Here is a 16189-nt window from a genome sequence, read left to right as displayed (position 1 = left end):
AATTTAAAAACAAAAAAGAAGCAAATAAAGAAAAAGAATAAGAAAGAAAAGAAAAAAAAATTAACATTGAGCTACAACCACCGCCGCCTGGCTAACGGTGACACCCGACGCCAGATTTTAACGGCGATTTAACGGCGGCCCGGAGTGGGGATTCCCACTGTCGCCACCGTTAAAACCGTTATATCCCTTTAACGGTGAAAAAAATCTTTGACTCCTGGTGCTCTAACATATTTCCATGTACCCATTACTCACGTTTGCATAACATTCGGTCAAACACTCTACCACATCAAACTAGTTAACAAACCAATTAATTAAATCACAACTAAATGCACTAATTAAATTATGTAACCAAAAGTTGCACCACCTTTACTTGAACAAAACCAATTCACTCCAACATACTTTACTAATAATTTTTTCCCTTTCATTTGCCTTTTAAATTAAAAGTAATAGTTTTTCTCACATTTGATAGGACCGATTTTAAAAAATTGTTATAATTACTAGAATCAACACGTATCAGTATGAATGAAGGAAGAAAATGAAATAAAGAAGACCTAAAATGACAATTTTATTATCATGTTTCTGTCACATGACTTGAATTTACAAATAAATTTAATAATTTTTAGACGGAGAAATTATCTATTAAAAAATGCAATTTAAGTGACGAGGAACACAAAAATAAATTAAATAGTTTAAAAACGAGGCGTGCAAATTAAGGTAAATCGCACGGACGACTCACATAATTAACACATACACTAAAACTTAAAGACATGACGAGTAACTGCTCGTTGACGTCAAGTATTTTGTCTTTTTCCGTTTCTTTAAGAAAAGCTTAAATTTTTTATTCACTTCAAATTATTTTATTTACTTCTTTTTCTTTTCTCTCTCTTTTATTTGTCAAATCGAATTTAACAAAGTTCTACCAGCTGCAAACCTAGGGCACCATATTTGATTGGGGAGTGATTCGTACACCGCTAAAAATTATCCATACACCACTAAATATGTTTTAGAGGGTTGCACAGTACAAGACTGTATTGCATATTTAGTGGCGTATGGATAATTTTGGTGGTGTACGAATCATCACCATATTTTATTTGATTACCATTAAAAAAAAACTTAAGTAAAATGTTTAAAATTTAAACTTAGTAGGGCCCATCCAACGGTAAAATCTAAAGAACCACCTCTATCCAATTCTCTATATATAAAGCATGTGCCATGTACCACCAATTTTCCATCATCACACACCACTCCAAAATGTCTTCTTCTAGGGTTTTGGTCTCAATACTACTCCTGACTTCATTCTTGTTCATACATGTGAACGCCAAAAACATGCGGATACTCCCGGTTGCTTACAATACTGTTTTTGATGTCAGTTTAGCTATGTCACCACATCACGCGCCGTCATACCAACCGGTGGCAGCTCCGGCACCTCTTCACCACCACCACCACAACCATTCACATCACCACAAAAAAGTTTCCGCTCCTCCACCTTTATCACACGCGCCGGCCAAACCCCCTGTTCCGTCTCCGGCCGTTAAACCTCCGACTATCTCACCGGCTCCTGTCTCTGCTCCGATTCCGGCCAGGAAGCTTGTGGCGGTTCAGGGTGTTGTTTACTGCAAGGCTTGCAAGTACAAAGGAATTGACACACTACTTGGTGCCACCCCTCTTCAAGGTATACTTTCATTTTCTGTAAAGAAACATTAATGCATGCATGCATGTGTAGCAACTACGCATTCTTGACTTGTACAGTACAACTCAGCTATGAATAACTGTAGGTCTGTAGTTTGAAGTAGTAGAACTTACATGTTACAAGATCAGCTGATTGTAGGGCTTAATTTTGTGTACATGCCTATCAATGCATTGGTGTGTTGTAACGTACAAGTTAACCGTGCTATAATTGTGTCAATCTAAATCCATATTTTGAAGACATCATTTGGGTTATATAAAGTAGAAATTTAGGTACAACTCTTAAATGCATTATTAATTTATAACTTGTACTGTACAAATCGAGAATGTGACATTTGTGAAATTACAGAAATTTAACCCATTTATATTTATATTATTGTGCAATTAAATAAAGCACAAAATAGTGTTTGTTGCTTGGTAACAAGTGTACAACTCAGTAACAATTGACAAGTGTACAACTCAGTAACAAATTAATTAAATTTATTTAAAATAAAAAACTTTAATGGAAAATAAGGTTTTTTTTGTGTTTAACATGCTAATAATGAAAAATTTATTAAATATTTATACTTGTCCCATTTTATTCGGGTTCAAGTTCCGCTACTTCCTTGATGATACAATTAGTGGTACAAGTAGGCACTGCTCATCAAGCATTTTTCTGAATAAAAAACGTTTTCTAAATTGTAACATTGTTATCACGCTTAAAAAGTGTTACTTGACCGTGCCTGGATCAGGTTTCCTCCCGGCAGCGATGGGAGACGGGGTTATTATCGCTGATCGGTATAGTTGAAACGGGAGATCTTTAATCTCCTCGAGTGATCACATTCGCTTTAAAAAAAATGCATGAAAGTAATAATAATTTTTATTTGTTTTTTAAATTTGATTGAAAATTGACAGGAGCTGAGGTGCTATTAACATGCAACAACACAAAGTACCCACTGAGGGTCAAAGGTACAACTGACAAGAACGGGTACTTTTTCATCAAACCTCCAAAAACTTTGACCACATATGGGTCCCACACATGCAGGGTGAGCCTGTTAACCTCACCCATGGCTACATGCAATGCGCCCACTGATCTTCATGCTGGAGTCAAGGGTTCATTGTTGGTCCCTAGCAGAAGGCCACCGTCGTCTAGCCCTGATACTAAACCACTTCCTTATGATGTATTCAGTGTGGGTCCATTTGCATTTGAAGCCTCTTCCAAAACCCCGTGTGCTTAGTGTGAAAGTTGAAGGACTGATTTATCAAATTAAAGTCTGTTAAGGGGTGATGTCTGAACTTTTATGATTTTAGTATAAAACTAGTTGTGGCGCCCTCGCAATGCAGCGGAAGAACGTTAGCTAAATTCGATTATGAAAAGTAAATAAAAAAATAGAAGCAAATGACATAAACTAAAATAGGCAACAAAAAAAAAAAAAAAAAAAAAAAAATTGAAAAAAAAAAAAAAAAAGAAAAAAAACTAAGTATAAAAAAATCAAATAATAACAATAACATAACAATAACAATTATATTAATAGTAGCAACATTAACGATTTGTAATAAATGAAAAGTTATGTGGTTGATTCTTAGTAAATGGAATGTTATGTGTTTGATTTCTAATAAACGTAAAGTTAAACCATAATAATAATAATGGTTGTGGTTGAATTACGGAAGATTGAAAGTTTGTTGTAAAATTAGAGAAACCATAAATTTCACTAATTATAAGGTTTTACCTTTTAGTATATACAGGGACGGAGCTTAGAGTAACCCGGATGGAGTATCCGCCCCACGTGAATTTAACGGATAAAAAAACTTTTACACTAATTTTTTTTTTTTTACAAAAAAATAAGATTTTTATTAGTGTTTACCCCCGCTGAAAATAAAAAAATTATTAAATTTTCGCATCCACCCCATGTTCTAGTTCCTCCACTGAGTATATAGGTATAATATAATATAATATAATATAATTATGTGATCGATTTATAATGAATTAGAGGTTTTAGGGTTAAATTATAAATTGTGAAAAGTTCGTGGTAAGTTTATAAAAATTATAAAGTTAACTATTGTAAAAAGTGTGGTTGAATTTAAAAAAAAAAAGTTTGTTGTAGCTTTGTGAAGTTCACTATTCATTTTCTCTATGTCTTTTAGATAGAGGAAATAATAATTATTCCTAGCTACTACGAGTACTTTGGTTATTGTAATTTTAATTGTAATTGGAAGGGTGATCTTTGAGAACTAATTGTGGAGCGGTGCTTAGGGATGGCAATGGTCATCCGATTCAATGGATATCCATCCGATCCACCCGGTTCGTGATGGATATGGTGATGGATATGGATATGGATATGGATATGGATATGGATATGGATATGGATATGGATATGGATATGGATATGGATATGGATGAAAAATATCATCCATGGATATATCCATTACCACCCGAAATACATATATAAATACATAAATATAGATATATGCAAACACATTTACTATTACATATGCATTTACCGTCACCCATACATTTTGCTTCGAACCATATAATGAATAAACTATGTATGCATTTACCATTATCCATATATTACAATAAAACACCCATATCTTAGCAAATAAATATACAAACTACACGTTTAGTTTGTCATAGTTTATGTTAAATAGTATATTTCACGAATTGTGTTGTATCTTCGACAAAGATTACACGTTATATATATGTTTGATATATTACGTTTTTATTTATTTATATAACATATTCGGAAATTTATAACACTTTTTTAAATATGCATTGGATTGGATATCCATTAACCCGCTTAATCCATTGGATATGGATATGGATGGATGAAAAAAATTAAATGGATATAGATATGGATATGGATGAACAAAAACTAAATAGATATGGATATGGATACGACATCATCCGATCCATATCCGATCCATTGCCATCCCTAGCGGTGCTATTGTTATTTGTCTTTATTATTCTTTATTTTCGGATGGCTAACAAATAAGTAGAGTGACTAGTGATTAGTGAAGCATTTCCTCAAATTATGGTTTTCTTGTTATAGTCTTTAAATATATAACTAACGAATGGTTGCTTGTTATTCGTAGCATTAACATAATAATGTAAACAAATCTGAGTATTATTTTTATAGAAGTAGTCCTCTATAAATAGACTACAGTATTTTTATTTATTTATTTATTTATTTTTATTTTTTTGACAAAAAACAATAATATTAAAGAGATCTTTTTGACAAAAAACAATAACGTTAAAGAGATCGAAACATCAACAAGAATAACTGATAAAAAAATATATAATCTAAACAAAGGCTTACAAGCGACAAAGAAATGTAACATTAAACAAACGCTTCCACCAACATGGTGAAGACGCACTTTGCAAAGAACACGCCAAATAGAAAACCTAAATACTGATTGCACCAAACAAATAAAATAAAAACTAGCGTTGACGATCGGGAGAGTTGACTGCCACCGCAACTAAACATGACAATAACTAAACAACGTAACAAACAAACCACTGACATCCTACCAGAAAAGCACCGACCGACTCCCTCAAACAAGCGCACCACGACCCAACAGAAGATCAAGAGAACGTTACCAAACCGAATGCCTAAAGAGCAACCTGAAAGAAAACCACGAGTAGATTCCGGCCAAGCTTACCATCTCAAAAAAACCAAGATTACCATCTCTATCTTCTTGAATGACGCTTGACGCCTCAAAAAACAAGTTTTGCCCCGTTTCCCCGAAATCTAAGTCATCATTATCATAGCTCCTTTATTCTTCGTACCTTTTTCAAGATTCGGTTTCACTAAGCCACCTTTTAACGAAGCCTTCTTAATTACAGGAACCTGATGTTTCTTGTTCTTAGTGACCCAATCCCTACAAAACCCATTACAAGTAAATTCCGAACAAGCAAAAAACGTACGTCTCAATCCCTTACCTACATCAAAAGAAGATGACATGGAATTCTCACAATGAGAATTAGAACCCAACCCATACGATTGACTAAAAACCAAACCCGTTTCCAAAACCTCAAACTCATACATGTTGTTAATAAGAAAAGTGTCATTAATGTAGGTGATATGACATTCTTTTCTATCGCTCATTTTTTTTTTTTGGTAACCTGGATATCCAATATTTTTTAACTGACTAATCCTAGGGCGACTACCCGCTTTCGAGTAGCCCGAAGTCATTGCAGGCGAACCTCCGTGGCCACGAGGGAGAATAACTTTGTGGGTGCAAGGAATCGAACCCTTGACCTCCACATTGGAAGGTCAGGGTCTTACCATGCCACCACCACCCTCATGGTTTTCTATCGCTCATTTGAACAAAAAAATCGATAACTGATTAATACTCATACTTAGTTATATTTAAAAGTCGAAATCACATTAAAAGAGTAGCAAGAAGTTAGCAAAAATTACAAGTAAGAAATTCCAACAAAAGTTAACTTTACTAACAAAGAGAGAAAATCCTTTCTATCTTCTTAACCAAACTAAGAAGCGTACACTAGAAAAAGAAAGAGCTTATGCTTCAAAAGGCGCCGACTATGAACAACTTTGCAACCTCTAATATTAAAGCAATAAATAGATAAAGTACAAATAAAATCAAATATGTTGTAATTTAATTGTTTATAACAACATTGGTAGCCTAAACTTACTACAAAATTCTAGTAATAAAAGAGTAGAATACTAATGAGAGAAAAGAGAGAAATAATTCTTGTAAGAATGAGCAAGTATTATGCTTACTTGAAAGTCTATTTATAGCAAGAATTCAAGTACTTTAGGTAATACAATAACATTAATTTTGTGTATCAAAATTGACTATCCACTCTATTATATTTATATTATATATATTATAACACTCCCCCTTGGATAGCAATTTTGCTTCATTAGAAATAAACTAATACTGCCTCGTTAAAAACCTTGCTAAAAAAAACCCAGTGGGGAAAAACTTTAGCTAAGGGAAAAAGATTGACTCCCCCTCAAGTAGACATCCCTTTAGCTGTTACATCTTTTGAACATGCCTCATACCAATGTTATGAACGTGTGTTCTGAAAATAGCAGTTGGAAGTGCTTTCGTGAAAAGATCAGCAGAGTTTTTGCTGGATTGAACATATTTCATTTCAATCTGGTTGTCCTTAATGAGATTTTGAGTGTATGAGAAGAATCTAGGAGGTATGTGTTTTGTTCGGTCACTTTTGATGTACCCTTCTTTCACCTGTGCTATACAAGCTGCATTATCTTCATAGATAGTTGTTGGACTTTTATCGCGTTCTAGTCCACAAGAATCAGTAATGAGTTGTGTCATTGATCTCAATCAAAAACATTCCCGACTAGCTTCATTTAATGCAATCACTTCGGCATGATTTGATGATGTAGCCACAAGTGTTTGTTTTTTAAAACGCCATGATATTGCAGTACCTCCATTTAGGAATACATATCCAGTTTGAGATTTAGCTTTATGTGGATCAGATAAATAACCTGCATTTGAATAACCAACCAAATCTTGTTTTGATTCGTTAGAATAAAATAATCCTAAATCAGTAGTTCCTCGAAGGTATCGAAATATGTGTTTGATCCCATTCTAGTGTCTTTTGGTAGGAGCATAGTTGAACCTTGCCAACAAATTAACTGCAAAAGAAATGTCAGGTCTTGTACAATTTGTAAGATACATAAGAGCTCCAATTGCACTAAGATATGGTACTTCTGGTCCAAGAATATCTTCATGATCTTCACATGGACTAAATGGATCAGTGTCAATATTGAGTGATCTAACAACCAATGGTTTTGTGTTTAAAAAAATGTTTTAAAATCTTTTCGGTATAAGTTGTTTGATATACAAGTAAACCATTAGGCATATGCTCAATTTTCAATCCAAGGTAATACTTGGTTTTTCAAGATCTTTCATTTCAAATTAATTCTTTAGAAGTTGAATGATTTCATAGATCTCTTTATTTGTTTATATGATGTTAAGACCATTGACATAAATAACTACGATATATATCCGGTCATTGTTTTCACAATAAAAACTCATGTGCAAATAAGATTATTTGTATACCCCTTTTCTTATCAAGTAATCACTTAATCGGGAATACCATATGCGATCCGATTGTTTCAACCCATATAAAGACCTTTGTAATTTAATTGAGTACATTTCTTTGTGTTTTGCATTTGATGCTTCTGATACCTTAAATACTTCAGGTATCTTCATATATATATCACTATCAAGTGATCCATAAAGATCAGCAGTAATAACATCCATGAGATGCATTTCTAGATTTTTAAAAACTGACAGGCTGATTAAGTATCTAAAAGTAATTGCATCCATAACAGGGGAATAAGTTTCATCATAATCAATTCCTGGTCTTTGAGAAAAATCTTGAGTTACAAGTCTAGCTTTATACCTTGTAACTTCATTTTTCTCATTTCATTTTCGCATAAAAATTCATCTATACTCCACATGTTTCACATCTTTAGCTGTGAGAATGATAGATCCGAAAACTTTTCTTTTATTGAGCGATTCAAATTCAGCTCGTATTGCTCTTTTTCAATGATCTCAATCGTGTCTATTTTTCCATGACAGATTTTGGTTCTGGATCATCATCATCATTCATGATGTCATATGCAACATTATATGAAAATATCTCATCAAGATTTTTTATGTCATTTCGGTTCCATAATATTTTTGGAATGTGCATAATTGATTGCAATTTCCGCATTGACATCATCAATCTCCTCTGCAGAAGGAGTATTGATTTGTGGTTCTTCTTGAACACTTTCTTTTACCTCATTATCATCTGATTTTCTTTTTCGAGGATTTTTATCTTTGGAACCAATTGGTCTCCCACGTTTCTGGCGTGGCAAAGACTCATGAGTGACATTATTGTCAGCTTTTAGAATTTCAATTTTAGCTGAAGCATTTACTGCTAGTATATATGATTTAGTCACTCTTTTTTGTATCTGTAAATACATCAGGTAATTTATTTGCAAGTTCTTGCATATGTATTATTTTTGAACTTTCTTTTCGCATTCTTTTGTGAGATAATCAAGATACATTAATTTATGTTCACATCATGAAACATTTTTTTCTTTATTATTTATTTCTCCTCCTAATAGAGGGAACAATTTTTCATTAGAATGACAATCAGCAAAATGTGCTGTAAAAACATCACCCGTCATGGATTAAATATATCTTATGATTGAAGATGTTTCATATCCAACATATATTTCCATCCTTCTTTGAGGAACCATTTGTTGTGGTGGTGCAATTAAAAATACACTGCACAACCAAATGTTCTAAGATGGAAAATATTTGGCTCTCGACCAAAATTAAGTTGGTAATGGAGAATATTTATGACTTGCACTTGGTTTAATGCGAATTAATGTCGCATCATGTAAATTTACATGTTCTCATATAAATATTGAAGTTTTGTACTCATTTCTAATTGTCTAGTTATTAGTTGTAAGCGTTTATCTATTGATTCAGCTAAATCAATTTTGTGTATGCACATGAGCAACTGGATGTTCAACAACAATCCCTGTAGATATATAATAATCATTAAATGCTTGAGATGTTAACTCACCAGCATTATCAAGTCTCATCCTTTTAATGGTGTAACAGAATAATGTGTTCTCAATTTAATAATTTGTGCAAGAAACTTTGCAAATGCCATATTACGGTTTGATAACACACAAACATGAGACCATCCGTTAGATGCGTCTATTAGAACCATGAAATATCAAAATGGTTCACATGATGGATGAATTGGTCCATATATATAACCTTGAATTCTTTCAAAAAATATTGGTGATTCTTTCTCAATATTCGTTTCATTAATCACCATATGTGCTTTTCATTAATCACCATATATGCTTTTTCATTAATCACCATATGTGCTTTTCATTACTTTTCATTAATCACCATATGTGCTTTTCATTAATCACCATATGTGCTTTTCATTAATCACCATATGTACTTTTCATTAATCACCATATGCGCTTTTAATCACCATATGCGCTTTTCATCATATATCCTTTACACCATATGCACTTTTAATCATATGCGCTGCGCTTTTCATCATATGCATTTTTCATCATATGCGCTTTTCATAATATGCGCTTTTAATCATATGCGCTGCGCTTTTCATCATATGCGCTTTTTATCATATGCACTTTTAATCATATGCGCTGCGCTTTTCATCATATGCGCTTTTAATCATATGCGCTGCGCTTTTCATCATATGCGCTTTTTATCATATGCACTTTTAATCATATGCGTTGCGCTTTTCATTATATGCGCTTTTCATCATATGCGCTTTTCGGTGCTACATAGATATTTCTCATTTCCTATTATCATTGACTGATAATCATATCTATTATGATATATATCAGAGAAATTTAACAAATTTCTCTTTGATTTGGGAGAAAACAAGGCATTGTTTATCAGAAAATTCGTACCATTTGGTAATATGAATTTTTGCCTTTTTCGTTCCTTATATCAAGTTTGCAAGACCTGACATAGTATTTATAATTCCTTCATTTGATTTAAATCAATGAAATATTTCTTAGATTTGATTATAGTGTGTATGTTACCACTATCTGCAATACATAGGTCTTTACCATTTAATTGATGTTGTATTTCAGCAGGATTCATACTAAAACTTCAAATAAGATAAGCAAATAATGAGTTATATTTCAGCAAGATAATCAAATTATATTACCTGCAAACAAGTTATAATCTAAAGTGCATAAAAGATAACACTTAATAAAACATATGTGTTATGGTCTAAAACCATTTATTTATGAGTGATACATAACAAGCTAGGCATCTTAAAAAATTCAAACCATTCAAGTCTCAAGGTAGCTCAGGGTTTATTTGTGATAACCCGAAAATTTCCGAACAAATTTAAACTTTATCTTTATATCATTAGATAAATATTTCAAACATATATATATTGTACAAATTTACAATTTTAAATAAAATATATATATATATATATATATATATATATATATATATATATATATATATATATATATATATATATATATATATATATATATATATATATATATATATATATATATATATATATATATATATATATATTAACTTAGTCATAAAACGCCCTGATTTAAAATAATTTATTTTGATAAACAACGAGTCACTGATTTATAGAAGCAAACGACCAAAACACTCAAATGAATAAAGTTACACTTTGAGTGGGATTATTTTCATTGTTTAAATCTATTGTTTTTATAAGGGTACGAGTCACTAAACGTAAAAGGCCAGTTTTCTAAACGTACGAAAGTGCGCTCGAAAAACCGAAAGTGGTACATGAGTCGAGTGACAATGTACGAGTCATTTGAGTAAAAATTACATTTTTACTGCGCACTTAAATATAATATAACATTTAATTAATTCTAAAGATTTAATATATTACATATTAAATAATATTATTTATTTTACTCATATGACAAATGAGTGTCGGCAAGAAATTGTGAACTGTATTTTCAGTCCATGCGATCGCATGGACATATAGGTAAAATCTCATGCGATCGCATGGGGGGTAGGTGGGCTTGACATCCCTTTAAATATCAAGCGATTTCAGTTTCTAATTCATTTCATCACACACTTACGCAGCACACAAAATATATATATATATATATATATATATATATATATATATATATATATATATATATATATATATATATATATATATATATATAATTAATATTATTATTATTATTAATATTAAGTTTATTAATATTAATCTTATTATTATTAGTATTATTATTATTATTAATTATACATAAAATACTACGACGAGGTTCTGCTCGCGTGTTTTCAAAAAGGGTTTTATGAGTGGGTTAGAGCTAAGAAAATTATTGGTTATAGCTATGGAGGTTATGGGTATGGATCAGGGGTGTAGCTCATGAGGTCAACCTAGTGTTTATCATCTCCGTCGCGTCTACATACTTTCCTGCAATATTGAATCACAATATTGATACGTGAGCATTCATATCTTATCTTTTATATATTAATAGTGTATCCATGGCCAGTGCTCGAGTATATATGTTTATGCATGCTTGTATGCTAAATTTCGTCATTAAACAGTTTATGATAAATCACTAATTAAATACATATATTACTGATAAAAGGTTTATGATATGCATGTTTTTGGAAAGCTGGCGAAAAATCAATAACTTTTCATTTAGAAATCGCGTAATTTCGGTGAACGAATTAAAAGATATGATCAACTGAATTATGATTGATATTAATTGAAATTGCTCTTGAATCTGCAATCGATATTTAAACAACTTGTTTGTAAGATTGATAAATTAGATTTTTGAATATTACCAGCCGAGTAAATGAATCCTTATATAAGGCACGTCTCTTTTTGTTGAACAATTGTCAAAATTGACTGTTTTATCATGTTTTAAAGCCTTATAAAAACTACAGTCTAATTTTACAAGAAGCGGAAAACTATGTGAAATGTTAAAATGTTTCGATTGCTATAATCATTCAACTATAGTATTGAGTCAAATTGACTTTTTGATATAACTTTTGAAAACTTTTGTATGTCGATCTCGAGCATTAGGATTGTGATACACTATGACCTGACCTAACTTGATAGACATTTATTGACCAACATATGTTCTCTAGGTTGAGATCTACGGTTATTTGGTGTAACACCCCGTCAAAAATCCCTTTAACGGAATGTTAACTCTGGTCCCAGTGCTTGGCTTGACTCTACGTGACAGCAATATCCTACAGCGGAAGCAATTAATACCTGAGAATAAAACACGTAAGACGGATCAACAACAATGTTGAGTGAATCTACAGGTTTTAAGTAAACAATACAGTATGTTTAAGAAATATATTTCGAAAACAGTTATTAGTGGAAGACCACCGAGGTTTAATGTTAAAAGTTTGTAGACAACTCTGTGTCCCATTTCAAAAGTTTGTTGACAATACCATGTCAAGTTTCAAATATTCGTAGACAATACCATGTCAAGTTTTATCTCATTTGTTCGTAAACCACAGTTTTAAATAACGTTATATAGTATCTGAAAAACAGTTATCAGAAAATAGTTTAAGTTCCTTGACCACGAGATTTTACAAGTACAACTCCAAGTTGCGAAACGTTTGCATAATCTATGAGCACCTGAATACTAGCAATGACCCGAGTATAGAATCCACTATACTCGCCTTTACCTCATAAAATGTTATACACTTGTACGAATGTATTATGTTCAAAATAAATGCACCACAGTTTTTATAGCGGGTGAGGTTGTCAACCTAACGGATCCGTCCATCTAAATTGTGCCTACACCGATGGTATTTAAAGTATTCAAGCTAGAGGCTTTGTGTACAAACTCAATAAGCAGATATAGTACTCGTGTCAATACAAAAATCATTTGTAAAAATGTAAGTAATAACAGCGTGTATTCTCATCCCTGAAAACATGTAAAAAGCGGGACTGTAGACTCACCTTTGAATAAAGCTCGGATTGAAAAGTGGACAATTTACTTGTACGGTTTATAGCCGAGTAATGCAACCTAAGTATATGTATTTAGGTTGGTCAATAAATATGTCTTAAACAAGTGTGGTTTCATAGTATAAGTTGTCTTATTGCTCGAATCGACGCGTTTCAAAGTAGAAGTCAACATACAGTCAACTAATTCATGCAAGTCAAACAAAGTCAACCGAAGTCAAACCGAAAGTCAAACTTGGTCAAAGTAGTCAACTAAATTCAACATCAGTAGGTTCATGTCAAATGTTGGTCAACATGTCAAACCTAAGTCAAACAACACGTTTTAGATCATAATTGGTCAATTTCACAATTTTAGTTTATCGTTGTGCACAAAGTTCATGTACATGTAGCAAACTTAGCGTATTATCTCATAGTACAAAATTCAAGTAAACATGGAAAACTCCATATCATAAGTATACCCAAAATTGATTCCAAAAAGTCCGACCAGGGTCTCATACGATAATTAAAAGTCAGGAATCAGAAGGGGTACATTTGGGGTTCACCAAGTCAGTTTCTTACCGCGCACTGATTTGGTTTTAGCTATAACCGGAGTTAGGAACATGAAATCGATACAAGACTAGTGGCCATAGTTCACAAACAAGTTAAACTAACACATATCAAAAATTGAGCAATTTTGGTTTAGCCGATTTGTACAGTTTATTCATGAAAGTTGAACATTCAGTTTTTCAGCTCAAATCAGAATTTACATAACGTATGGCCCTATTGTGCCCAATGCATAAGGTTTCAGAGTTTGACATAAACTAACAATAAGTCAAATATCATGTTAAAATTCATATTCCAGAAGCTTACATGCTCATTCAATAAACACAATCCACAGAGTATAAAACAGAGAGCAATTTACAGATTCGATTCTAGTTTCGCTAGTCACATTCGCACGCGATTACCCGAAGATCTAGATACAATTAGCCTATGATATCTACATGAAAGATGAAGTAATTTTTGTGTAGATTTCAAATATGCAAAGCTTTAATCACAGAAGCTAATATATTTTATCATACAAGGTCGTATTCATGCAAGTGCTGTATAAAACTACTTTTACACTAATTCAAGCATATCTCGGGTTTTACTTAAGAAAACGACATGATATCCTAGTATAAGTGTGTGTTTTTAAATTATCTTTTCAGTGGTATAAGTTTCACATGCCAATTTGTAACACACAAATTGCAGTTTTTGTTTTGTTGCATAATTACATACCGAAACTTCAAACGATCATAACTTAGGCTATACTAAACGAAATCATGCGATTCAAGCGAGAAAATTCAATAGTTTTTCGATAGCTATCCATCTAAATACTTTTCAATTACAGAAAACAAAGTCACAAAACCAGTAGCATAGCAATACAATTCGTGATTAAATCCTAACTCGCAATTCAGGCAATATAACGACTAATTACATGTACAAACGCGAACAATTGAGCAATAGAACATCTAAATCATATGATAAACAATTAGATCTGGAAAAATAGAGTTTTTAGATCTTTCCCTAATCATACAATTGTTGGTATAGATACGTAGGGCTCGTCGAGAGGAACACGGATATGCGATCAATTTAACGATCAAGCAAACATCGAGGGTGTTCTTGAAGAAAAGATGATCGATGATGGTGAGTATTCATGAGATATGATGCACCATTTAACTCTTTATTTTCTGATTACTAGTTTTACATGTAAAAGATGATGCACATGTCTAAAAAAAAATTATGGGATTACCTACTAATGGCCTCCTCTTTTTGACTAATATAAGATATTTTATGATATAATGGCCACCTTCTTTTGACTAATATAAGATATTTTAAGATATAATGGACACCTTCTTTTGACTAATATGAGATATTTTAGGATATGATGTATGAGGTCACGGCCATGTGGCCTCGGGCTCGGGTCTCGGACTCGTTTTGTGTAAAAGCTCGTTCGCGCGTAGTTCGTTTCGAGTGCCGTTAACCGTACCGAATCTCCGGAATGTTAACTAGTCGTTGAAACAAAATCTCCGTGTTTAATTCATTAAGTAAATAATAATTTAAATTTCTTTCGTAAGTTCAATAATTATTAACAATAATTATTCTATCGTTTTTCTGAGTTCCGTTAACTGAAAAGTTTTCTAGGCGATTAACTTTAATCGTGTCGTTTCTAGTTTAATTCGTCAACCGAATTAAGTTTACTAATTAATATAACATATTAATTCAAGTAATCCACTAAGGATCAAGTACGCATTTAATTTCTTTAAATACAAAAAAAAAATTCACGTAAGTTCCATTAACTAACTAACGGACAGTTAACTAAAGTAACAGAAAAAGTTGGGTTTTTACATTACCTCACCGTTATTGAAATTTTGTCCCAAAATTTGGATGATGGCAGTTATTGATGAAAATAAAATATTTTCGTATCATTAGAAATCCACGTTTCAACGTGAGCTTGAATTCTATAACGAAGTTTGCAAATAAAGTTTATACTTGGCTTGAATAGTTTGTCTTTCCAGACGTAAGCCTTCATAGATTCTTTTAATAAAAGAATTTGGTCATATACGAGTGTTTCGTCAAATAATATGATAAGATTAAATAATCTTTCGAGATCTCTGTACGGATGGACTTCTAAGGTCCGTTCGGTTTTGTAATGAATATCAGTTAAGTGTATAGAATTTCTTATCATCAAGAATATGAATGAAATGATTCGGTTACGTGTAAAAATAATACTGAATATGTCACTAATGGATGTATTGAAGTAATAGTTGTCCGCCTTGACTCTTCGATGTAATCACTATTGATTCTCCTAAATTCAAGGGATTTGAATATAATCGTTTGAAATCTGTGAGATTTGAATCCCGATAATTAAGGAAATTAGAATCCTTTTCTTTTTGATTTAATATGATTATCTTAATCGGCTGACGCGTTGCTATGGTAAAAAGTTCTGATATAAATTAATCATCTCTGTGGCCTTATTTTCTCAACCTCAATCTTCTTACTTTCAAG

At 32.2% G+C, this 16189-nt stretch overlaps 1 protein-coding gene across 1 annotated transcript; it reads left to right on the top strand.

The window, feature by feature from the left end:
* Positions 1 to 1250: 1250 nt before the first annotated feature.
* LOC139864960 (non-classical arabinogalactan protein 30-like) lies at positions 1251 to 2980 on the top strand. The gene is made up of 2 exons (XM_071853516.1): positions 1251 to 1672; positions 2581 to 2980. Exons 1-2 carry the CDS (start codon positions 1252 to 1254, stop codon positions 2901 to 2903), a joined length of 744 nt encoding a protein of 247 aa, XP_071709617.1. The 5' UTR covers position 1251; the 3' UTR covers positions 2904 to 2980.
* The last annotated feature ends 13209 nt before the right edge of the window (positions 2981 to 16189 follow it).

This window comes from Rutidosis leptorrhynchoides, chromosome 8 (assembly GCF_046630445.1).
Source record: "Rutidosis leptorrhynchoides isolate AG116_Rl617_1_P2 chromosome 8, CSIRO_AGI_Rlap_v1, whole genome shotgun sequence".
NCBI classification, from domain to species: Eukaryota; Viridiplantae; Streptophyta; class Magnoliopsida; order Asterales; family Asteraceae; genus Rutidosis; species Rutidosis leptorrhynchoides.
Note: the sequence above shows the minus strand (reverse complement) of the source record. Positions and strands in the feature narration are given on the sequence as shown.

Coding starts and splice junctions, on each gene's coding strand:
- LOC139864960 (XM_071853516.1), top strand. CDS start 1,252: ATGTCTTCTTCTAGGGTTTTGGTCTCAATACTACTCCTGACTTCATTC. Junction 1,673..2,580: donor TGGTGCCACCCCTCTTCAAG/GTATACTTTCAT, acceptor GAAAATTGACAG/GAGCTGAGGTGCTATTAACA.